The 24,699-nt window shown below is 41.8% G+C and overlaps 1 protein-coding gene across 1 annotated transcript; it reads left to right on the top strand.

The window, feature by feature from the left end:
- Nucleotides 1-5,744: 5,744 nt before the first annotated feature.
- On the top strand, nt 5,745-23,472 carry LOC101653697 (transformer-2 protein homolog beta-like). Its single transcript, XM_045296531.1, is given in 4 exon segments — nt 5,745-5,909; nt 10,909-11,035; nt 22,899-23,246; nt 23,249-23,472. Coding segments are annotated over 4 exon segments (864 nt in total).
- The last annotated feature ends 1,227 nt before the right edge of the window (nt 23,473-24,699 follow it).

Raw genomic sequence — 24,699 nt, 5'->3', positions numbered from 1 at the left:
GATAAAAATAAGAGATTTTGAAACTACTTGAAAAATTGAAAGTTATATATGACTAAGCAATTATTATTCAATCTAAAATATTACTAGGATCAATATCAAATTTAAGCTATAACACAGCTCTATTACATTACTATGAGGAGCTCTTGTGGTGTATGGTCAGACTGCTCACTGCTGGATTAGCAGTTCAAATCCACCACCCGTCCCTCTGCAGCATAAAGGTAAGCCTTTCTGCTCTGTAAAGATTCACAGCCTCAGCAGCCCCTAGAGCAGTTCTGTCCTCTCCCGTACTGATGCTCCGAGCCACAGTTCACTTGACGACAGTGAACAGCAGCGCTGTTGTTATGTGCTGTTGAGTGTGCTCTGCATCATAGTGACATTATGTCTAACGCAGTGAAACACTGCTGGGGTCCTGCGCCATTCTCACAATTGTTCTTATGTTTGAGCCCATTGGCGCAGCCACTCCGTCAATCCATCTTGTCAGGAGTCTTCCCCAGTTTCGTCACACAGATGTAGTAATTTGATTTCTGTGCATTTCATCTGGAGAAGTCCTTGTGCGTATCGCCTTTTGTGTTGTTGAAAAAAAAGATATTTGCTATGGAGAATTGTTGATCTCATAAAATGCTGTCATTCAATCTCCAGCTTTATTTGTATACCAAGATCATATACATATGAAAATAAATCATTTTATCGGGGGCTCTTACAGCTCTTATAACAATCTATACATCAATTGTAGCAAACACATTTGTACATATGTTGCCATCATCATTTACAAAACATTTTCTTTCTGCTTGAGCCCTTAGTATCAGCAACTTTTTTTCCCTACCCTCCCGCCTTCGTGGACCACTGATAATGTGTACATTATAATTATTTTCATATTTTACATCATCTGCTCTCTCCCTTTACCCACATTTCTGTTGTTCCTCTCCCTAGGGGGAGGTGTTACATGTTGATCATTGTAGTTGTTTCCCCGTTTCTCCCCCTCCTTCCCCACCTTCCCCCTACCCTCATGTTATCGCTACTCCCATTACTGTTCCTGAGGGGTTTATCTGTCCTGGATTCCATCTGTTGAGAGTTCTCATCTGTTCCAATGTACATGCTCAGGTCTAGCCAGATGTGTAAGGTGGAACTGGGGTCATGATAGTAGGGGGGAGATGAAGCATTAAAAAACTAGAGGAATGTTGTGTGTTCTGTCAGTGCTAGGCTGCACTCTGGATTCTTGTTCTTTTCTTGTGACCCTTCTGTGAGTGAATGCCCAATTGTCTACAGATGGGCTTTGGGCCTCCACACTGACGCCCTTCATTTGCATCAATATATTTGTTTGTTTTGAGTCTTCTGATGCCTGATACTTGATCATGTTGACACCTCATGATCACACAGGCTGGTGTATTTCTTCCACGTGGGCTTTGTTTCTTCCCTGCTAGATGGCCGCTTGTTTAACTTTAAGTCTTTAAGATCCCAGATGCTCTATCTTTTAACAGTTGGGTGTCATCAGCTTTCTTGAGAGCACATTTGCTTATGCACCATCTTGACTTTCGTGATTGATTCAGTGATTCGGTGATATTTTTAAATCACTCTTCCTTCCTCTTTGTTTCCAACTTTTGCATTCCAATCACCAGCCATTAGCAATGCAACTTGGTTCTATGTTTAATGAATTTCTGACTGAAGACATTGGTAGAGTTATTTGATTTATCTAATTCTAGCTTTTGTGGTTGGTGCAGAAATATGAATAATAAATAATAGTTCTATTTACTGGATTTTCATTTATGTAGATAGATGTTATCCTATCACAGACAGCATCGCATTCATATAGATCTTGAAATGTCCTTTCTGACAATGAATGAAACACCCTCCTCTGGAATCTGATATTCCTGGCGTAGTAAGACAGATGATCTTCCTATTCACAATGGCCAATAACAGTCCAGTTCAGCTCACTAACACCTGAAACATTGATCTTTGTGTATTCCATTTCATTTTGACAGCTTCCAATTTTCCTAGATTCATACTTTGTATATTTGAAATTTCAATTATTAATTGACGTTTGCAAGTGTTTCTTCTCAGTTTGAATCATGCCCAATCAGCAAATGAAGGTCTCTAAAGCTTTACTCCCCAAGACTTGACTCCAACCATATTGTTAGGGTTGATGCTATCTTGAGAAGGTAGCTGTTCCTCAGTCATCATTTGAGTGCCTTCCGACAAGAGGGGCTTGCTCACTTTCTGGCACTATTTCGGAAGATATTCTGCTTCTATTCAGGAGCTTTTTGGTCTCTGACAATGTCTCAAGTCTGTCCATAAGGTTTTCCGTGGCTGATTCCTCAGAAGTGGATGGCATCTTGCTTCCTCGTCGCCTGTTCTTAGTCTAGAAGCGCTTCTGAAACCTGTTCACTTTTGGTACCCAATACCAGTGACATAGCTTCCAGCATCACAGCAACACACAGTCACCACAACAACAAACTGACAGACGAGTGGTGTTTTATTTACTTTATATATATGTGAAAACTGGCTATTGAATAAAGAAGACAGAAGAAGAATAGACACACTTGATATGTAATGCTGTCAACGAATAGTGAAAGTATCATGGACGGCAAAACAACAAACAAGTCTTCTGAATTGACGGAATGCCCATTGAAATGTTTCAAGAAGCTAATGAAGCACTGGTAGCACTTACTTGCCTCTGCTAAAAAATTTTTAAAGACAGCTACATGGCCGACTGACTAGAAGGGATCCATATGTGTACCCATTCTAAACTAAGGTAACCCAACAAAACGTGCAAATACAGAACAATATCATTGATATCACATGTAAGTAAAATGTTGCTGAAGATCATTAACAATGGTTTCAGCAGTACATTGACAGGGAGCTACAAGAGGTTCAAGCTGGATTAAAAAGAAGATGTGGAACAAGGAACATGATTGCTGACATCAGATGGATGTTGGCTAAAAGCAGCGAATACAAGCGAAATGTTTACTTGTGTTTTTTGACTATGCCAAGTCGTTCGACTTTGTGGATCATAACAAGCTACTGACAGCCTTGAGAAGAATGTTAATTCATAGCACTTCATTGTGCTTCTGCAGAAGTACATGGGTCAAGAGGCAATTGTGTAAACAAAACGAGGGAATGCTGAAAGGTTTAAAAGCAGGAAAGCTGGGCATCGGGGTTGTAGCCCTTCACTATACTTATTCAATCTCTATGCTGAGCAAATAATCATATACAGTGAATTATATGAAAAATATGACATCAAGATTGGAGGAATGCTTTTTAACAATATGCAGATGATACAACCTTGCTTGCTGAAAGTGAGGAGTACTTGAAGCTTGCTGATCAAGTACTTTACTTGCTGATAAAGATCAAGAATTGCAGCCTTCATTATGGATTAAAACCCAATGAAAAAGAAAACCAATATTCTCACATATGGTCCAATGGCATCATAATAAAGGGAGAAAATATTGAAGTTATCAAGGGTGGGATAATAATATCTTCTAGAAAAATGAATATCAGGCTAATTAATATCCAAAGAATTGAAGATGAAAGACATCATCTCAAATGTCCTAACTAAGTATCCTTGGAAGGTAATGGCTATATGTCATTATTATCATCCCTCTGTAGATTACATAATAGTTGTCACCCACCAGAGAGTACACATTTATTAAAAGGGAGCCTTTGGAGCCACAGCCAGATGGAAGCTATATAGCCAAGTCTAAAACTGGGGGATGATATTCTTGGGGAGAAAGCTTTTGCCAATTTGAGAGACCACTGCCGGTGTCAGCTAATACATGAAAGTGATCCCATGGGTTCCCATTTTGGAAAATGGATTAGCGTCTGCATAAACCGATGAAGGACAAACCGCTGTAAAATGAACATGGAGATGGGGTGGGAGGAGGGCTTTTCCAGATGAGTCATTCAAACACCGCATGTCATCAGTTGTATTCCTCTTATACATCGTTTGAAATATATGAGGGTGCACCCCCCCCAAAAAAAAGAATTTTTTTCAAAGCTATGTATTTGATTTTTTATAAAACAGCCTTCTCACCTTCATAGCACTCTCCATTGCACTTAATACATTTGTCAAATCTGTGGTTCCATGCTTGGAAACATTTTTCAAACTCATCTGTTTAGATGGCTGACAGCACCTCCCTCATTTTTTTCTTCACGTCTTTGTCATCAAATCGCTGTCCTTTCATGCTCCTCTGCATTCGGGAAACAAAAAGAAGTCAAGAGAAGCATGCAGATTTTTGCCAAAAACTGGTGCCCTGAGATGACTGCGTGAGCAGGTGCAGTGTCTTGGTGGGAAAACAGTCCCGTCTGCTACAAATCAGGCCTTTTTTGTTGCACCTGGTTATGCCATCTTTCCAGAATCTCTCAACAGAAAGCTTGATTAACAGCGTAACCCGGTACAATGAACCCCAAATGCACTATGAGTCGACATTTTTGTCCCTTCGGGAAGTTAACAGACGTCCAGGCTGAGTTTTGTCATAAATTGATATAAATTCACCTTTTTTGACACAAGAAAACCACTCGTACACTGAATTTTTCCCATAGCTACTGTCCTTGTAAGCTGTGTTCAACAGCACAACAGTTTCTGCTGCATTTTTCCTGAGTAGGAAACAAATTTTCACAGCCACACACTGTAATCTTAAATCAGCCATCACAAAAAATGAGTTCGAGTGAAACTGCTTTGATTAAAACGTTCACTGTGGCCAGAGAGACCTTCCCAGGAGATGCCACTGGATGCACTAATTCAGAGTGAGTTCGATGCTCACCTAGAGGAGAAAATGCCTACTGCAATCCACTAGGCAGAGCCTTTTTCGTTTTTTCTTTAGGGGCAGGGGATGGGGGGTGTACCCCCCTAGTATATGTATATATCTATATATACACACACAAGTTAAAATAGTAGTAACTGCCTCCTAAGGTCGTTGTGTGGACAGCAACAGCAACAAGTCACTGCCATTGAATAGATTCTGACTCGTAATTGTTCATTAAGAGCAAGGAAAGCTGCCCCTTTGGGTTTCTGAGGCAGTAAATCTTTACCACAGTAGATCATTCCTATCTCACCTGTAGAGCAGCTGGTGGGTTTGAACCAGGGAAAGAGATAGAGATATACCAAGTAGTAAATAGGAGAGTAGTTGGCAAATAGTAGGTCTCTAGGTGATGCAAAAACTCTGTGCTTGACTACTGCCTAACAGCTGGCAATCCAACCCACTCAGCAGCTCTGTGGAAGAAAGGCTTCACAATGTTCTTTCATAAAGGAAATGCTCTGGAGCAGGGTCTACTCCGCAGCATATGGGCGGCCATGAACCAGAATGAACTTGACAATGCATTTGGTTTCAGTGTTTGGGTGGTAGGCAGTTGGTGTGTAGTTTTGCTGTTGCTAGGCACCTAGAGTCTATTTCAATTCACAGCGTTTTCTAGACTGTAATCTTTATTGGAGAAGACAGCCAGGCCTTTCTCCCGTGGAGCTACTTGAAGGAGTCAAATCATCAGTCTGGGTTAGCAGTCAAGCACTTCCCCTTGGGGTCTTGCTCGGTAGCAGAACAGGAACCAGGAGTTGATCCCTTATATGCCAAGCCCTCCCCCCATCCCTACCCCTCCAGTCCTTTACAGGAAGTTGGAAGCCAATAAAGGCTAAAGGACATGCGCTAATTCAGGCCCTTGAGCCAGGTGGACAGCACACATAGATAGGCAGTACGCCTGAGTGAGCCTAACTAGGCCAGGTGGGCTTAATTCAGCCAATGGGGTCAACCAGTACCATGGACCACGCCTCCCCAGAAGGCCTTAAAGGCCGGAACCTGGAGGCCATCCCTCTTTTTATCCCAGCTGCTCCTCCACCTTCCATTCCGCCATGCCAAGGTCGTCCCGCCCCAGGCCACCACGTGTGGATGTGCACTCCCCGAGGGTGCCTGTGTTCAGTTACTGTAAATCAAGCCTGAAACTTCTTCTACCCTCTGTAAAAGCCCACTTGGATCACAAACCAGGCTTCGGCGTGAATTCTTTCTCATGGGAAGCCAAGGACTGTGGTATTTCCCATCCATGAAACCTAACAGAATCAGTACTCCTTTGGTGCACAGTAAGTAAGCATTCAGTAAATATGAGCTATTTCAAACTCGACACCAGTCAAGCCTGCTAATGTTCCTGCCTGCATTATCCCTGCCCTGCAAATACGTCATTATTGTGAAGGAGCTCACCAATAGAGGCTTTTCCAATTCCATTAAGAAAGCCCCAACATACAGTAGGTACAAAGAGCAAATTCTTCAGCTCACATTATGATTGAACACAGGCTCAATTGAGATGCCCCCTAGTGAAGACTAAAAATCATTTTTCTCCCTCTGATTGTCTTTGAAAATGGTCCTGTAATGTGGGATGGAAACAAGACAGAGCAGATGGCCAAAACAAGTTACATTTTCTGAGCACAATGGATGCTCCTTGTTTTTAAATTCCAGGAACGAGATACATTGTGTGACTGCCTTCCCCTCTCACTGCATTCCATTAAACTCGGAAGACCGTTAGCCGGTTATGCGGAGTGCTTCTTTTCATTATCCTTAGAGCACAAAAATAAGTTGATTCTCAACCCACAAATGCTTTCTTTTTAGTCAAGCTTCTGCCAGAGTGGAGCTTAAGTTCGAGAGTTGTTATTACTTTAAAAATCTTTTAACAACACAAATCACTATGGTTTCTAAGCACTCTATTGCTTCCAAATCATGTTAACATGTACATTCCGAGACTCTGGTGTTAGACCAAATCTTTTAAATCTAAATGAGAAAGAAAGTTCAGTGACTGTGGATAAGAGAACAAGTGTTGTGAATGCCCTTGTCTTAAATATTTCCAATTATTTTAAAGATTATTTATACAAGCAGCATGAACATATTTTCTGTATGTTTACTTTCAGATTACTGCTTCTAAAAGGTACAAAATAATGTCTTCATTGGATATTTGCGTGTAGGAAGATTTTTTTAAGTTATAAGAGTAAGATCTTCATGGTAAGAACAAAGGAATAAATACTTTCTTACCTCAAGTGAATTTGATAGACAATTTGAGGCCTCCGAGAGCAGTCTTCAATGATTAACATAAGGTCTACTATCCAGGTCAATGGTCAAATGTATAGCTTTTTGAAAAAACTTCAAAATGTACTATATTTCACTATTCCGTATAGTGTTTGACTAACACTGAAAATTTGATCATTCTAACCCTTCTCTTGGGGTGCTATCTGAGGTTCCCATTTTATCTGATTCTTTCATCCTTTCTGTGATAAACCTGAGGAATTGTCATCATGCTTCCGCTTCAACACTACAAAGGGCAACTGTAACGGAAAACCTTCTCCTAAACCAAGCCTAGGACCCCCAAAGTGTACTCTGAAAAAACAATTTCCACGCAGGATCAAATGTTTCCAGCTATGTTCTCCTTAAGTCTCACTTTTCCCTCTTGTATTCCACCCTTAGATTGCTGCAGCCACCAGACAGCGGCTCCTTTGATTGTGTGGCTCTTCCTCAAGACTCGGAATGAATGAAATCGTTCTCTTCATTCTCTTTAGAAGAATTCAGAAGTTGGGGACTTCAAGATCCTTAACTCCTGAGTGTAACAGGAAATTGTGGCATCTACCAACTGCTACACTGGCTGTGTTATAGCCAGGACCCTCACTGCTCCCTGTCTGCAAGGAGAATATTGCTATCATCAATGCCTCTGGATTCTCAGAGTCACCTGGACAGAGTCTCCTACAAACCTGAAGAGCATACCTGTAGCCTAGAATGCCTCCCCCACAGCAGTCCTTCTCACCACCATCCAAGTCAAAAATGGACCAAATATTGAGAGAAGAGACGAAATAGAGACATAGCCCTTTTTAGAGCAGTAATAGGAGATTCGAGGCAGTGTCTATAAAATATCATATCACCACTACTCGTGGTTTGGGAAAAGTGTGTAGGTCATTGAGCAGAATCAGGTCACTTTGGTAACCATGCTGTGTAATGAGGAAGAGGTGGGCGGAGCCACATCAGACTTCCTCTGGCTTCTCTAATCCAAGAGCCAAAGGTGAGACATGCCTTCACCCTCTCTCCTTCTTTACCCCCTTCTGACACCAACCATTCTTCCCTCTACTTCTATGCTGGGATCATTAACTCATTACAAGGCGGGGGAGGGTATTAAGTAATCACAGTCACAATCAATACCTCTCCTCAGCCAGAAGCCAAGTGTCTCTCTGGTCCTCAATCTCTCAGCCACACAGTTTCTTGGCTTGAGCCTCCATGGACCAGAAAGCCTGTCACTGTGCTTCACAGTCCCATCGTCTCGGCACTCTAGTCTCTGGTTTCCTTGCCTTGATCTTGGTCTTGGCCTGGTTCCTTTGCTCTGTCCCATAGTCTTCATGCAATGGTCTCTGTGCCTCTCGCCTGAGCTTCAGCCACATCTGAATGAGATCTCTAATGTGCTCTTCTTCTGATGGTCCTGGGATTCCCTCTCTTCCTGCCCACGTGGCTCAGCCTTATAACCAAGGAGGTGGCAACTAAAACCGACAAATCCCCTCCTTGAGTGTGACACTCCCTATTTGCTCACTCACCGCCAACCATTTGGTGAGAGAGAGACATGGATGGAAGAGCCATATTAAGAAATTTCACTCCATCACACATGTCCAATGCTCTTAATTACCAAGACCTTCTGTGTTGCCCTCATCCACGTCTTTGGCATCAGCCTCACTCTGTTCGTGTCTTTATTTGGTTTTTGCCCCAGAAAACTTCTGGTCTACAACATGGAAAGCACATCTCACCTTACCCCCAGCTTTGCCTCTTGAATAGACAGTTGAACCCATGCACACGGGTTGCTTTTTCTATACTGACCTCCCATCCTTTTCCATTTCAGTTGACTAACACTCCTTTGTGCGAGTAGTTTAGAAGGTCAATACAATGGACAACCAGAGTACCTGTTACTGGGCTCGTTAGTGTTAAGTCTATTTGGCACCTCAGTGGTAGAGTCATGTTAATAGGGTAAGAGTGAATCCAACATACTACAATATTGGGTAATTGAGTAATATAGACAAGGACAATGGGACTTAGTCGGTGGGATGTTGTAATGAATTGTGCTAAATGTTGCAACTACCCTCTCATTTAAGTTCACTTTGCCTTGACAGTGATGTTGAAATGCCAAGTAGCTTTTGACATTAGTCCTGCTTTGACTGTAGAATAGCTTCTTCTGAGTAAATGGAAAAGATTGTGCCTTCTGTAGGATTTATGTAATCTGGTGCCAATTTGAGAGTGAAGGGGTGGAGTTCAGCCTGTCAATCAGGTCGTAGCTTGCTGCTGGAGGCGGGACACACCCACTCTCTGCAAGACATTCCTGATGGCAAGCCTGATGGAGCTACGCTAATGTAGCCAGAGCCCTAGAGCTAGAGGAGCCACGTGGAAACCCACGCCAGCACTGAGATGCTTCCACTGCCCTGGATCCAAAAGACACTCCACTCACCAGCCTGTGATCTTCCTGCACTTGGCATCATTGTGTGTGTTGCGTGAGTCTGAAGAGGAATTTACAGACTGGTGGTGGACACATGGGCTAATATCATTATGGACTTGATCTGGACTGGGTTGGGATGTTTCCTCAATATACAATTGCTCTTTGATATAAAACTCTCACACATTTATGAGTGTGTAGGAATTTGTTTCTCTAGTCAACCCCAAATAACACACCTCCTGAAAGCCTCTTTGAAAGCATATAAAAAAAAGTGATATCATGTAATACATAAATACTCAGTTTAAAAAAGAGCAAAACATTTTCTATTTACTTAATTTTAAAATGTACACAAAAAGAAAGCCATGAATGCATGTGTGTGTAAACATGTAGACACTTAAAAAATAGTCTCTCCACTTTCTGGATGCCTTCCCTCGGGTAACTACTATTCTACTTGATTCGTATGCTTATGCCACATGTTTGCATAAAAGTACATAGTGTTGTGCTTATTTTTTATTTTGACTAACGAGCATCTTTATTATTCTAAAACTTGCCTTTCTCACATAATCTATCTTGGAGCGCTTCAAACGTCAGTACATCTATATTCACTTTATTCTTTAAAACTGCTGCATACTTGGTATACTATGAATGCAGGAATCACACTTTATTCAACTAATTACCAATTGATAGATTGTGCTCTTACTAAAAAGGCTGTGGTGAACATTTTTCTACTTACTATGCCCACATCTGAATATTTCCCTAAGAGAGATATTGAGAATTGCTGCCCTGAAAATTACATATTTAATTTTTTATTAGCTATTGCCAGATTGTCACTCAAAAAGACTATGCTAATTTACACAACAAGCAACAAAATATAAATGGTACTTCCAGTCCTCTATGACTCCACAATTATCAATATTTTAAGAGTTTTCTAATATTTTGGATGAAAACTATCTCATTATTTGCATTTTCTTGATCACTAGTGATGTTGAGCATCTTTTCGTCGGCTTACAGGGCATTTGCATTTCTTCTTCGGACTCACGTAACCTTCTTATTATACATGTTCTATTAGGAATTCTTTCTACAAAAAAGCACATATGAAAGCACTACATTTTTGAGAGGAAGGATGGGGCAATAAATTCAGAAAATAGAGACAAGACATTGTAGACAAATGTATCTTGCATCATTCATTATTGAATAGTGTCCCCAGAGCTATTAGTTGAAGTTAACAAGAGTCATTATTGCCAGTGCTTGAGATTTTTATGTACTAGCCCTGTATATGTTTCATTTCATAATGCTTCCAATCACCTTTAACAAATTACTTAACTTATCTGTGGCTCTCATCTGAACATGGAGATAGTAATATTATCTACCAGAGAGAGTCATTGTGGGGATTAAATAAGTTTGATGTATATATGGTTTTTAGACTAGGGCACAGTACATAGTAGGTGCTGTGTAATAATGAATATTAATGATTGTTATTTTCAGGAGGAAGATTATGCAAAGGACTCTATACATGCAGAGTTAAGCTGGAGTTATATAAGCAACAGAAGCTTAAAAACAAAGAATCGTGTGAGAAAATCTTGCTATGTGAATGAAGATGAAGATGAGAGTGGTGAGTAATGTTTTGAAATCTCCCAAGAGAGGGACAGAATAGAAAAAGTCTTCCTGGTGCTACTAACCAGCAGCCTTGACTCTATTGTCTTGCTGTGGGTGTAGGTAAATGGGAGGGTACCAGGAGGGCACACTGGGACAGAGTGTCCTCACAGAGGACATTCGAAGCAGGGAGATCCACTAACATAAAAACCAAACTCCTTGAGGATGGCCTGAGAGTTAAGGGCTCTTCAGATAAATTGTCAAGAGTGGGAGAGACCCAGCCGAGGGCTGGGAATTGGACAGGAGGTAAGTCAGAGTAAAACCAGGTCCGAAAGGAGAGGAAACAGGATGATCAAGTCAATCTTCTTGGAATTATTTTCCTCTCTTTTATGGGTCAGTGGGTAATAAAAACCTGAAAATCAAACCCAGGCCCGTTAAGCCTATTCCAATTTATGGTGATCCTCCCTGTACGACAGAAGAGGACTGCTCCATAGGGTTACTGGGACTGAATCTGGATCGGGACATTCGCATCTTGTTCCCCAGGGATGGCCTACAGGTCTGAGCCACCACCTTGCTGATAGAAGGCAAGCTCACACCCACTGAGTTGATTCCTACTTATCGCAACCTTCTATAGGTTTTCTAAGCCTGGAAACTGTATGGATAATGAGCAGGCTTAAGTGCAAAGAAGAAAGGGGGTTCGATTTCGAGATTGAGTGGGAAGTTCTATAATCTAGATGAACTATATTGAGACTATCATTACCTTTCCTCTATGTATCAGGCATAATATTCAATAAGCTCTCTGAATCCATGTCTCTGACCATTCTGCAGATGATACTAAGGATCTGCTCATCATACTAGACTCTTGAGATCAAAGGCATAGACCAACTTTATTAGGTATCGCCCGTGTGTACCGGTGGGCACCCTTGTGTCACAAAGGTTAAATAAATGCTTTGCTTTTAAGCAAAAGGGATGGAACCGACCAAGTCGCTTTGTGGGAGAACAGCCTAGAGATCTGCTTTCTCAAAGATTAGAGCCTGGGAAATGTTCTCACACGGGGTTGCTTTGAGTTGCAATGCATTCTGCCTTTAACAACAAATGAGTCCAGGGATTTCAGGGTTGCACCAGGAAAGGGGTATGACCACAAGGTGGCAGTGTATCAAAACAAGCTATGTACTGGGGCCGACAAGTGGACAGCTATGGCCTGCAAGGGCAGTGCCTGACTTCAGACCACACTGCCATCAAGCTGATTTGCACGGATAGGGACCCTATAGGATAGAGCAGAATGGCTCCTGCAGATTTCCATGGCTGCTGGTTTCTAACTGCTGACCTTGCAATCAGCAGCCCTGCATACAACCAATGACACCCCCAGAGCTCCGCACTCCAGAAGACTCTCAAAATTCAAGCAACCTCTAATAGAGCAGGGGACCCCAAAAGAGGAGCGAGAAAAGAGAACACAGGAACCCCAAACGTGAAGAGAAGCAGAGAGGCGGCATTGCATCTAGGCAATGTCCTTCAGTGACAAAGTGAAGAGTTTGGGTCAGAAAACTCCAAGGGAAAGCAGCAGCCTAGAGTACTTTATCTTATCTATGGCTAGCAGATTTGGGGCACAGCTTCACCAGGTATGCAAAGCAGGCCATCTTTTGATGTTGATGATGATGTTGTTAGGGGCCCTCAAGTAATCCCAACTCCCAGTGAGAATGAAACACTGCCCAACCCTGGGCCATCCTTATCGTTGTGGCTGTGTGTAAAGTGTCTCGTTGCCTAAAAATCTGTTAGAACTATAAAAGTTAAGAGGCCTCTGTAAGTAGTGAAAATAAGGCGGGAGAGGGGGGGGGGGCGGCATGGGGGGGCAGCGTGACATTAAGGAGAGAACAAGAATTTGTACTTGTTTATTTTTCCAAAGCAGGACGGGAAATCGTGGTGATAGATGGCACCCGACAAGCCCAGAGACCCACCATGAAAGGTCTGTTATTCTCGTCCACATTTTATATCTATAGAAAAATTGCTCTTTTTCTCTTTCAAATTCTGTCTGAATACTTTGGTTTGACACATTATCTGAATTATCTACGGAGACTCATCCTGGCATTGTGACCTTCGGCGCTTGTCATGTTTGTGTTATTGCAATCTTGCAGGGGGGTTTCCATTAGTTTAATTTTAGTTAAAGGATTAATTTTGAGTCCCAAATCTGTGCTATTATAAAATTATATCAGCAGCAGGAATTGTAGCCATTTCTTTCCCAGATTGAATCAGGTGCATGGGAGGGGAGCAGGAAGCAGGTTCTGAACTTAAACATGACAATTCATGGTTGCCGCGAGCCCCTGAGCACCCTTTCTTCTACGGAGAAGATGCATCTCTGTGGAGATTAGAAAGAAGACGTCTGCAAGATTTCCTCATAATAATAGTTCATACTTTCAAGTGCGTACTGTGTGCCAGAAACTCAGCAAAGTGCATTATTTGGACCATTTAATTTAATCCTCAAAACAGTCCTGTAGGGTAGAATTATTATTTGCACCATTTTACATTTGAATGACTTAGAGAAGTTAAATAGCATGTCCCAAGTTACAAAGACAATATGTGTAGTCCCTCGAGTTTCAAAGCCAGCACTGCCTCCAAAATTAAAGTTAATCACTGTCTTATATGTCACCATTTTCTGTTTTATTGGCTTCTCATACCAGGTCAGCACACAAAAAATGTTTTAGCCTTTCTATAAATTCTGACTCTAACTGGTTCTCTGATTGATAAAGATGTTTCTTCCGAGGCTAGGTATTGCTGAGTCAATCATGGTGCCAAACACTTGGCGCACAGTTTGATGTATTCTCTTAACAGCTACACCTTGTTGTGGGGTGTCACCAGCAGGCTCCAAGCCGTGGCAACCCTACGTGCAGCAGAGGCAAGCACTGCCAGCCAGCACCATCCTCACAGATGTGGTTACACAGGTCACCGCCGTTGCAACCACTGTGTCAATCCATCCCGCCAAGGCTCTTACTCTCTTCCAATGACCCTCTGCTCGGCTAAGCATGATGTCCTTTCCCAAGGACTAGTCCCTCCCGATAACATGTCCAAAGTATGTGAGACAAGTCTCACCACCCTCCCTTCTAAGGTCATTTCTGACTCGTGGTGACCTTGTAACGCCGAACAGAGCTGCCCCTGAGAGTTTCTGAGATGATAACTATTTACAAGAGTAGAAAGCCCATCTCTCTCCTACTTGCTTCCCACAGACGTGGGCAATTCGATTCCTGTGTATTCCATTGGTCAAGGTGCATGTGGACACTCACTGTTTTGTGGTTGAAAAAAAAATATTTGCAATGAAAAAAATCATTGGTTTAGCAAAACTGTTTCATGTGATGCCCAGTTTTGTTTTCATCCGCAAGGCCATGTTTTCAATTGCAAGGATCCTTCCTCTTTGTTTCCAACTTTCAAATTCTAGTCACCAATAATTATCAATGCATCTTGATTACATATTTCACCAATTTCTGACTGAAGATCTGGTAGAATTCTGCAATTTCTTCATCACTGGGTTAGTGGCTAGTACATACATTTTTATAATCAGATTAACTTGTGTCCTGGCAGGTGTATGGATATTAACTAATCACAGACCACATTTTACTTCAGAATCGTTCTGAAAGTTTTGTCTGTTCTTTTGGACGAAGATCAACCACATGGCGTAGGACCAATCTTGTTTTAAAGGGAAGGGAAATGAAATCAGAAAAGGGTCGTGGAACTGCCGCATCACACAGCCACTTAGTAGGGAACATATTTGAACCCAGTTCTATTATGCTCTGGGGTTCATGAACTTAATTAAGATCAACGCTAGAGCACTATGAAGTCACGTCTTATTAAAAGTGAAATCTTAACAGCAGCACAAAAAGCATCAATTGTAGATACTCAAAACTATCACGGAAAAGCTCTTTAATCACAGAAAAACTACCATGCCTGGGTATATTTCTGTTCTACATTGGAGACCAATAAGTTCAACACCAGAAATGTTCCCTCCAGGATTGGAACAGATGGCTATTTTTTCAGTTCAGCACAGATGAAATAGTTAGCGTATGTTTAGAGGCCATGTTTTTGAAAAGTAAGTATCTTAACACGAGAATCATTTCCAGCTGGATAGAATGTTCATAATATCAGATGTAAATAGAAACTGAAGTCAACTGGCTGAATAGCAGAGTAATGGCTCCCATTCCATGCTCTCTCCAGGGCGTAGAGCCATTAAGTGAAATGGTTCACCTGTACTAGTACATTTTCACCATTTTTGGAGCCCATATCATGTTTCTGTTTCACTACTCTACACTGTGAAGCTGCATGAAAGGCCAGAGGACATGGAGCCATCATCAGGGTGTCGTGCAGGTTATCAGTCCCACAGTGACCATTTGTCATCACTATTGGAGGTCCTTTAGCGTTAACTAAATCCGAAGCTCACTTCCCTTTCATAGCCACACGGCTGAGACTTCTCTTTCATAAAACATAACATACTTTGCTTTTGCCCGTAAACCCACATGAGCAGATACAGTGTTTGTCTTGCTAACTACTTTATCCCAGAGGCCCGTTGAAGACCTGGCACACAAGTGTTGGACTGTTAACTACAAGCCCCAAGGTTCAAACCCACCAGCTTCTCCATGGGAGAAAGTTAAGGCTACAAACTCCTTTACTGGAGACCCGTGAACAGGCCAGAGATCCACTCGCAGGTCGGAGAGCCCTGAGTAGACTGGACATCCGGAGCAGAGCTCTTGGCTTCCCTTGGCTGTGGATACTGAGCTGAGTTAGTTTCTGGGAACATTCTCCACTGAGGGCAGCCGAGTGGACACACTGCCCACCCTCACATCCCCTTCCAACCCCAAACATCAGAAATACAGCCAGTGTGACCCTGAGCAACAACATGAAGAATTATGTACAGATTGTTTATAATTTCTCTGTACTGATCCTGAAAAGAACCAATAAAATACCAGTTATCAAAGGAGGAAAAATGTAGAATTTCACCAAAAGTAGAACAAGTTTTATGAAATGAGTATCTAAATAGAACAAGTATTTTTTTTAAAAAAGATTTACAGCCTTTAAAACACGACAAAGCGTCACTTGGAGTCAGAATTGATAGGACGGTAGTGGTTTGGTTTTCCTATTTTCTAATAAAAAATAAAGAAATGATTATGTTCCCTTTAAAGTTAGAATCTCGCTGCAATGTCAGCCAACACGTTATTTTTGGGTACTCTTCCCTCAGTTTGACCTTCTCTATTTGGAATAATTATATATGCTCCAAAAAAAATAAACAAACAAAGCTCAAACTCACTGCCACCGAGTCAATTCTGGCTTACAGTGACCATACGGACGGGCAGAAATGTCCCTGTGGATTGTGCAGACTGTATCTTTTTATGGGAATAAAAAGTATCTTCTTTCTCCCTCCTAGTGGCTGGTGGTTTTAAACTGCTGACTATGCAATTAGCAGCCCAATTCATAAACATTACACCTACCAAATATGCCTAGCTTTTTATTATGGAAAAAAACTGTTTAAAAGAGGTTGTAGCCTCAGAAGTTCAATTGTGTGTGTTTATGTGCCTCGGCATTTACCTAGTTGCTCAAAGCCACTCCTATAAAATAATAATTATAACTTACATTTCTTACGTAAAAAGTATGGCACAGGCATTGTTCGAAGTGCCTTATACTATATCGTCTTATTTGACATTCCTGAACTTTCTGGAAGGTAGCATCTATAAATTTCAGTGCTTGATCCTGTTCAAGATTGAACAGCTAAGAAGCAGAAAGTACAGCTGGGGTTTTACCCAAGAACATTGTTTCCCAAAGTCTGGGTTTGTAACTGTGCTTTATATTGTCCTACAGGATGATCATGCTTAAAGTGACCCATTGTGTAAAGAATTCAGCACAATGTCTTTTGGAAAAGGGGTTCTCAGAAAGCGTTAGCTCTGATTGCCAATAATGACAATAATCATAATAGTTCCCTGTTCTGCATTCAGCAGAACATGGTAACCATGGTGTATATGGTGCCTAGATCACCTTCAGCCTTCAGGTTATATCACCTCTTCAGCTCCTAGACCTTGATCCTGCAGCTGGCAAAAATGTTGGTGACTGGTGACTCGTGACTAAGACACTGTGTCCCCGGATGAAGGAGAAGTATGGACAAAGGTTCTCTAGGGCAAACCCATTCCAACGACTGGTGGATGAGGGAGACAAAAGCGCTACCCCTTTATCTCAATTTGGGTCACCTCTGAAAGGTCCTCCTCACGCTGACGCTCCTGGGTAAGTTTGCAGAGTCCTTTGGCCATGACCCTTTGCTCTGTCCTATTTCCCACCCCCTCTGTGGGGCCACCCCTCAGCACATACCCCAGTAAATGGCTTGCATTCCGTGTTTCACAAGGGGCCAATTTCTGGAGAACTTGAGCAATTACAATATCAAAAGACCCCACCATGACTAACATCTTTGTGAACCACGTGGCACTCAGTCAGTGCCTGTCTCTCACCGTGAAACACAGCCTCGATTTCCTACAGAGCACGAACGCAGACTCACCAATAAGGAGCCCACTCTTCATTCTGTTCCTGTCTGTTAGGTCCTGATCAAAACATCTTTCTTGATATATAACTCTACCCAATCTGCCGTTTTTCAAAGGTCTTTTAGCATTTCAATTAATTAATTAAAAACCAACTGAAAAAAAATGTGTTACCTAGTGAGTATAGAGTCCATTTATTTACTTTCGCATTTGTTTTGTTTCTAGTAATTTTTGTTGTTCTTGGGACAATATACAGCAAAAACCTACACTAGTTCAAGTTTCTACTTGTATGAGTCTGTGATATTGAATACATTCTTGAGGTCTGTAACCATCCTCAGCCGCTTTTTCTGAGTTGTTCCTCCCCCATTTATATACCCTCACTGTCCCTAAGGCTCTCATCTCATTCTTCAACTCCTTCTGTCAACTTGATCCCATACAAATCCAGCACTATGTAGTCTAAAAACACTATAGGATGCAGTAGAATTGCTACGTAAGGTTCTCAAGGTTTTACTCTGCATGAAAGCAAGCTATGCATCTTTCATCTTAGGAGTGACTGGTAGATTCAAACCACTGACCTTTTGGTTAGCAGCCAAGCACTTGACCACTGCATTTTGATCTCATATAGAAAGATTTTAAAAGAACACAATGCTTAAGGAAGACATTCTTGTCTATTTAAGCTAAACTATTATTTAGGTTTAAGAAAGCTTCAGGGATATTTTTATTTAAGATTTCATGACTATCTTAGTGCAATAATTTCAGCAATTCATCCAGGCTCCATGGCTCCAGAAAGGCTTAATCCTATGAAAATTTTAAATTCTGTTTGACACTTTCCTCCTTTTGATGAAGATTCTTCTATGGCATCTTTCCTGGGCTGGATTCTCAAAAGAAGCAAAACCAGTGATGCATGTATGTATGGGTAGAAATAAATTTATATCAATAAAATGTGGCTCACAGGGTTGTAGAAGAAGGCAAGTCCAAGTCCAGGCAGGTTCCGCACCTATAGATCAGATGTAAAGCTGGAGGTTTTTCCTGACTTGAGTAGCTTCAAAGCCCGATGACCCCAAGATCAGCAAAAAGACCACAGGCTGGTGACTGCTGAGACAAATGAATCCCAGGTTAGAAAAGCAAGTAAATCAAAGCTGGATAGTCAGATGGCAGGCCTCTGAGGAGGTCCAAGATCAGCAGGCAGCAGGGCAGGCCATTGGCCAAAGTTCCAAGAACCAGTGGTAGATGAACTGGGTGCAAGATCCAGACCCAGCAAAAAGAAAAACAAGCTTTTCCAATGCGTCTTTATATTGAAAGGAGTTCACAACCCCTAAGAAGCTTCCTTTGAATTCTTTCAGGGCTGTGACTAGGGGATGGTGGTATATTCCACCCTAATCTTATCCCATTATGGAGGCTTAACACTGATTGGCTTTGGTTACATGGTGGTAGGTCAGGTCGTGGGTGATTACTAGTGTTAACTGCCAAACTGGTGGGAATCCTGACCCAACCAAGTTAACACAAAATCTTGACTCTCAGAACATCTTTGATAAACATGCTCAACCATGCTAGCTGAGAACCATCCGGTTCTAGTTTCATGGCAAATGAGGCCGTTGCTCATGGAGACAACTAGCCATGTGTTCCACTTTCTCCTCCTACTCTTGACTCTCCTTTATGGTGTTCCAGGTGAATAGGGACTAATTGTACCTTGGATGGCTACTTTTAAGACATCCTACACAACACAATGATCTAGAAAACAGAACAGACGCACTAAACACATAATAAGCCAACTGAGTGAGATTTTTTTGAACCATGATCCTAAATCCCCACACTAAGGAACTAAATGCCATGAGGTATCAATTGATGTATTTTCACTGAAAATAAACAAAAATATAAAAATGCAAATATTAGACTTTCCAAGAAAATACATAATTTGTTTTTAATTTAAAACACACTTACATCTTAATTTGGTCCCAAAAATGGAATAGCAACCTCAAAATAATCTAGATTTAACATGTGCACAAGCAAATATAAATGTCTCATATTAGTAACTTTAAAATTCAAGCTGTCAAACATATAGTGGGTGACAATCTTGTAATTTCCCTAAATTGTATGGGGAAAATATAGTCACTACTTTCAGTCACTCCCTGGTAGAGCCCAAGAGAGGCAGCGATTTCACAACTGCTGTGGCTTAGTTGCCCTTCTATCTGCCAGGTGCCCAACAGTCATCCAGCCTTCATAGGCTATGCAAAGAGTCATATATAAGTTCATAGGATCAATCAAAGGGGGAGGTCCTTGGGTTTTCAATACCGGAGTATCATATGCCATGAGCTACTCTTTATTCTGGCTGATGGATTATGCGGGTGAACCCAGGCTCTGGCAAGTGGTACCTTCTCACTTGACAATTGCACAAGTATGATTAGAATAGTAATTTCAAGTCACCTTGTATTGACATTATTCTAGGCGGGAAAAGCCTGTATTTTTTTAATCTACACCCAAATGCTTCCACATACAACAATAAAGTTATTTTACACTAATTGGCTAACCAAATATGTAACATACTGAAGTGATACTAACAAAGCAGAAACATAAGAGAAAAAAAGAGCAAACACAAGCTGTTATCCCCAAACTGTAAACCATGGAGAAAATGCAGTAGACATTTGCCCATGATGCAATGCCCATGCTCTTCTATGTGGGTATTTTTCAGCCTATTTTTCATAATGATAAAAATTTAAATTCGAGAACTCAAGGAACATTTTGCAAAGAGGTCTCACATGTAAAGTATTTTCCACACACCCAATGAAGCTCTCTGAAGGAATCATTAGTTTGCCATGGCTACTTGCCATTAAGTCAATTACAGGTCATGGTAACCCTAAGTGTGCAGAGTAGAACAGATCCATCCAGTTTTCAAGGTCATGAAACCTGTCTCTGATGAGGGTCAAATTCCCAACCTTTAGGCTGGCAGACCAGCATTGACCATTTGTGTCACTTAGGACAAGTTTGGAAGAAAGATGAGGCTTTTGACTCTCATAATGTGTTACAGTCTTGGGAAAGCCTCAGGGGCAGTTAGACTGTCCTACAGAGTTGCTGTGGGTTAAAATTGACTCGGTGGCTCTGAGTTTGGTTTTGATTTGAAAGCACAAGTTTGAGTCTCTGTAAACATGCTGAAAAAACTTTCTTCCCTTTCTAATCAGAGAAAGGGACTGTCACACCATGTACTCATGACTCAAGATTTCTTAGAGCCCAGTCTCCCACAACACCAGTGATGTTTCTACAGAGCCTCGCTGAATCAGGAAAGTGATTTACTGAAAGAGCAGGATTTCACCACAGCAACTAACAGAAGCCTCTTCTCTTGACTGAGGTCAGCAAACTCAGCTGTGCTGACTCCCCATTCCCACGCAGAACAAACAGCTTTATTTTTATTGGCAGTTGCTTTCTTGATTCATATGGCCCTAGTTCCTCAGTTAGATTTTCTAGGGCTGCAACTTGACTGGGGCAGAAAGGCAGGGTATAGATAGCTATAAGCATAGAGGTGTACATATGTAAATACATTAATCCACAAAAATAGAGGTATTTGCCTAGGTACATGTATTTATACGGCAATACACTGAGGTAGTGGATGGACTTCAGGCCTCTGCTTATACCCTCCCTCAATACAAGAACACTTTGTTCTAACTAATCGGCAGTCTGAGATGTTCACCCTCCCGACACAATTGCAGAAAACAAAATGGGTGCATAAGCAAATGTAGTGAAGAAGGTGAATGGTGCTGGCTATTAAAAGATATTGCATCTGGGGTCTTAAAGGCTTGAAGTTAAACAAGCAGCCATCTAGCTGAGAAGCAATAAGCCCATGGAAGAAGCCAGCGCCGGTGTGATCACGAGGAATCATTGGGACTGGGTAATAGATCTTTAAATTAAAAAAAAAATTTTTTTTTAAGATATAGGTAACTGATTAGACCTGTAATACATTTACAGTTGTTCTTTACTGCAAAGTGTTAACAGCCCTTTGTGTCTGGGGATTATTAGCTGTTTACCAAGTTTCAGCTTACTACATTTTCAGCTGAGACCAAAACTTCAGCCGTGGTGCAATATATCACTTTTACTTTCTCCCCTCCTCGCTGCTGAAGATCTGAAAAAGTTTACAAAGGCACAGTATAGATGTTATTTTGGTAGATAACTCTTACTTACCAGCATTCAGATGAATGCAAATAATTCAGAAGCAAGTGGCTGGAATGGACCTTAGAGTACATACGAATGCTTACGCCATGAGGAAAATAGAAGCAATCAAAGCATTTTTATTTTAAATTAAAAGCATTTGATATGCTGATTTACATGATCATTATCGAGCATTTCTACCTTAATTTAAATGAGAACGAGTCTGTCCCTACAAAAGACATTATGTTTGGTATAGAATCATGGGGGGAGGCAGTGGGGGGTAATCCTCAGCAAGATGGATTGACAAAGTGGCAGTAACCAAGGATTGGAACACAGCAGGAATTGTGAGCATGGCGCAGGACTGGACAGTGTTTCAACGTGTTGTGTATTGGGGTCACGAGGAGTTGGAGCTGACAAATTCAAGCATTTGTTGTAATATGTATCATCCTGTTTCACGACGACGAGGATGCATGTACTCCCTGCCTGCAGTCTATGCCAACTCATAGCAATCCCATAGGACGGGAAGAACTGCCCCTGCGCGTTTCTGAGACTTGAACTCTTCACAGGAGCAGAAAGCCTCGTCTTTCCCACATGGAGCAGCTGTTGGTTTCAGACTGCTGACCTTGTGGTTAGCAACCCAGGTCCCATAATATTCTTCCTATGTGGCTTCCCAGCAGTGTTGTGGTTTTAGGTTTAACATTTAATTCTTTGATTACATTTGAGTTCGTTTTTGTGCATGATGTGAAGTGTAGGTACAGTTTTGTTTTTCTGCAGGTATATATCCAATTTTGCAAGCAACATTTAAAAAACAAGACTTTCTGCTCCACCGAATGGGCTTTTAGCCCATTTAAGAAATATGCTGGACACCCGCCAGCATTAGAGCCTGTGAGGAGGCAGCGTGGAGGGCTTCGTCCCTGGGCGGCTCTGAAAGCTGTGGCTGCTATGGCCCAGGAGGTTGACAGCTTCGACTGCAGCGCAAGGAGCGACGAGCGACAGCAGTGAGCAGAACCACGGCGAGCGGGAATGCCATTCTGCTTTCAGAAGTGGGAGTGCTCATGGAGCTGGGAAATCTGCAAGGCATATCCCTGGAAGGTCTCGCTCCAAGGAAGATTCCAGGCGTTCCAGGTCAAAGTCCAGGTCCAGGTCTGAGTCTAGGTCTCGGTCTAGGTCCAGAAGAAGTTCACAAGATCACGGTCTCATTGCCATAGACGATCCTGCAGCAGGTGTTACCATTGATTATCACAGGTGGCCCAGCCGCGGTCCTTCTCCCACATCTACTCGTCTACTCGAGGCGTCATGTTGGGAATCGGGCAAACCCTGATCCCAACTGCTGTCTTGGAGAGTTGGGGTTGAGCTTCCACACCACCGAAAGAGACCTTCGAGACGTGTTCTCTAAATATGGCCCCATTGCTGATGAGTCTAGTGTGTATGACCAGCAGTCTATGCGTTCAAGAGGATGTGCCTTTGTATTTTTTGAAAATGTAGACGATGCCGAGGAAGCTAAAGAGCGTGCTAATGGAATGGAGCTCGATGGCTGTAGGATCAGAGTTGATTTCTCCATTACAAAAAGACCACACACCCCAGCTCCTAGCGTTTGTATGGGGAGACACGCCGTGGGGACTACTGTGACAGAGGACGTGATGGAGGCTATAGTGATCGGGACGACTACAGGAGACCATACAGAGAAGGAGGGGGTGGAGGAGGTAGATGGAGAGCCGCTCAAGACCAGGATCCAATTTATAGGAGACGGTCACCTTCTCCCTACTGTAGTCGTGGAGGATACAGATCATGTTCAGATCGCAATCATACTTGCCGCTAGTAAAGCATGAAGTGGAAGACTTTCTGAAACATGCCCTACAGTTGGGATAGTGATTGTGGGCAATATTTTTTTATTGTCTCCTGTGAAAAAGTGAACAGTGCCTAGTGAGGGAGTTAGATGACTTTTACACCTTTTAGGATGACTACATTTGGTGGCATTGAAATGCTGTTTTCATTCTGCATTTGTGTAGTGTGGTGCTTTGTTCAAAGTTAAGTGTTTTCAGAAAAGTATGTTTTTGCATGTATTTTTTTATGGTCTAAATGTTGACTGCCAAGAAGCTTCTATTGTACAAAACTTCATTCAGAAGGTTTTCTACTGAATCCAGGGTATCCTGAAGATCAAAGTCTGTGCTGTAAATTGCTACCAAATGTCCCCAAAAAAGTGAAAATAGTTTGATGTTTTGTTTCTTTCTAACGTATCAATGCTTAGCAGAACTGTTTGGAGTAAATTGTTGGTCGTAAAGTTTAAAAGAAATACCCATTTGTCCTCCAGTTCATTGAAAGTACCATACTTAATATACTTTCAACTAAGTGTTACATTATGCTCTGTAACTCTGTACTGCTAGTCTTATTAGAACTAAAAATACTTCAATACAAAAAAAAAAAGAAATATGTTGCCCACAGGTGACTAGGTTTCATTTTGAATCTGTTTCTTTCCTTGGTATGTCTCTCTCTGAGTAGGTATCAGGGTTATGCTGTCTTCATCTCGAACGAGTTCCCTTGTATTCCTTCCCTTTATGTTGTCAAAGACAAGGAGTAGGGTTGTTGTCAACTTTTCTCTGAGTGTTTGGTCTTCTCCTGTGTAACGTCCGGGCTTTTGTGGTGGTGGTTGTGGGCAGGGTTCTAGTTTGTGTATGACCTCTTTGATCTCTTCTATTGTAATTAAAAAACACACTGTCATCAAGTTAGTTCAGATTCATAACAATCCTATACAGGATTTCCGAGTCTATAAAAAGCCTCATCTTTCTCCTGAACAGTGGTGGGAGGGTTTGAACTGACAATCTTGCAGATAGCTGTCCAGTGCTTACCAGAAAGCGTCACAAGAGCTTTTGTGGTAGTTGCATAATCGGGTGTCAGTTTGAGAGGATTACGAGTGAAGGGGTGGAGTCTGGCCTGTCAATCAAGATATAACCAATGAGGCCTCTGTGGGGGCATAGCCTTTTCCTAAGAATTTTGGGAACTCATATTTCCTCCTTGGAGGTAGGAGACACTTTTCTCTCTCTGCTCA

This window comes from Echinops telfairi, unplaced genomic scaffold (genome assembly GCF_000313985.2).
Source record: "Echinops telfairi isolate 266 unplaced genomic scaffold, ASM31398v2 ScPeMD7_7410;HRSCAF=8448, whole genome shotgun sequence".
Classification (NCBI taxonomy): Eukaryota; Metazoa; Chordata; class Mammalia; order Afrosoricida; family Tenrecidae; genus Echinops; species Echinops telfairi.
The sequence above is the reverse complement of the archived record's forward strand: the minus strand, read 5'-3'. Positions and strand labels throughout refer to the sequence as shown.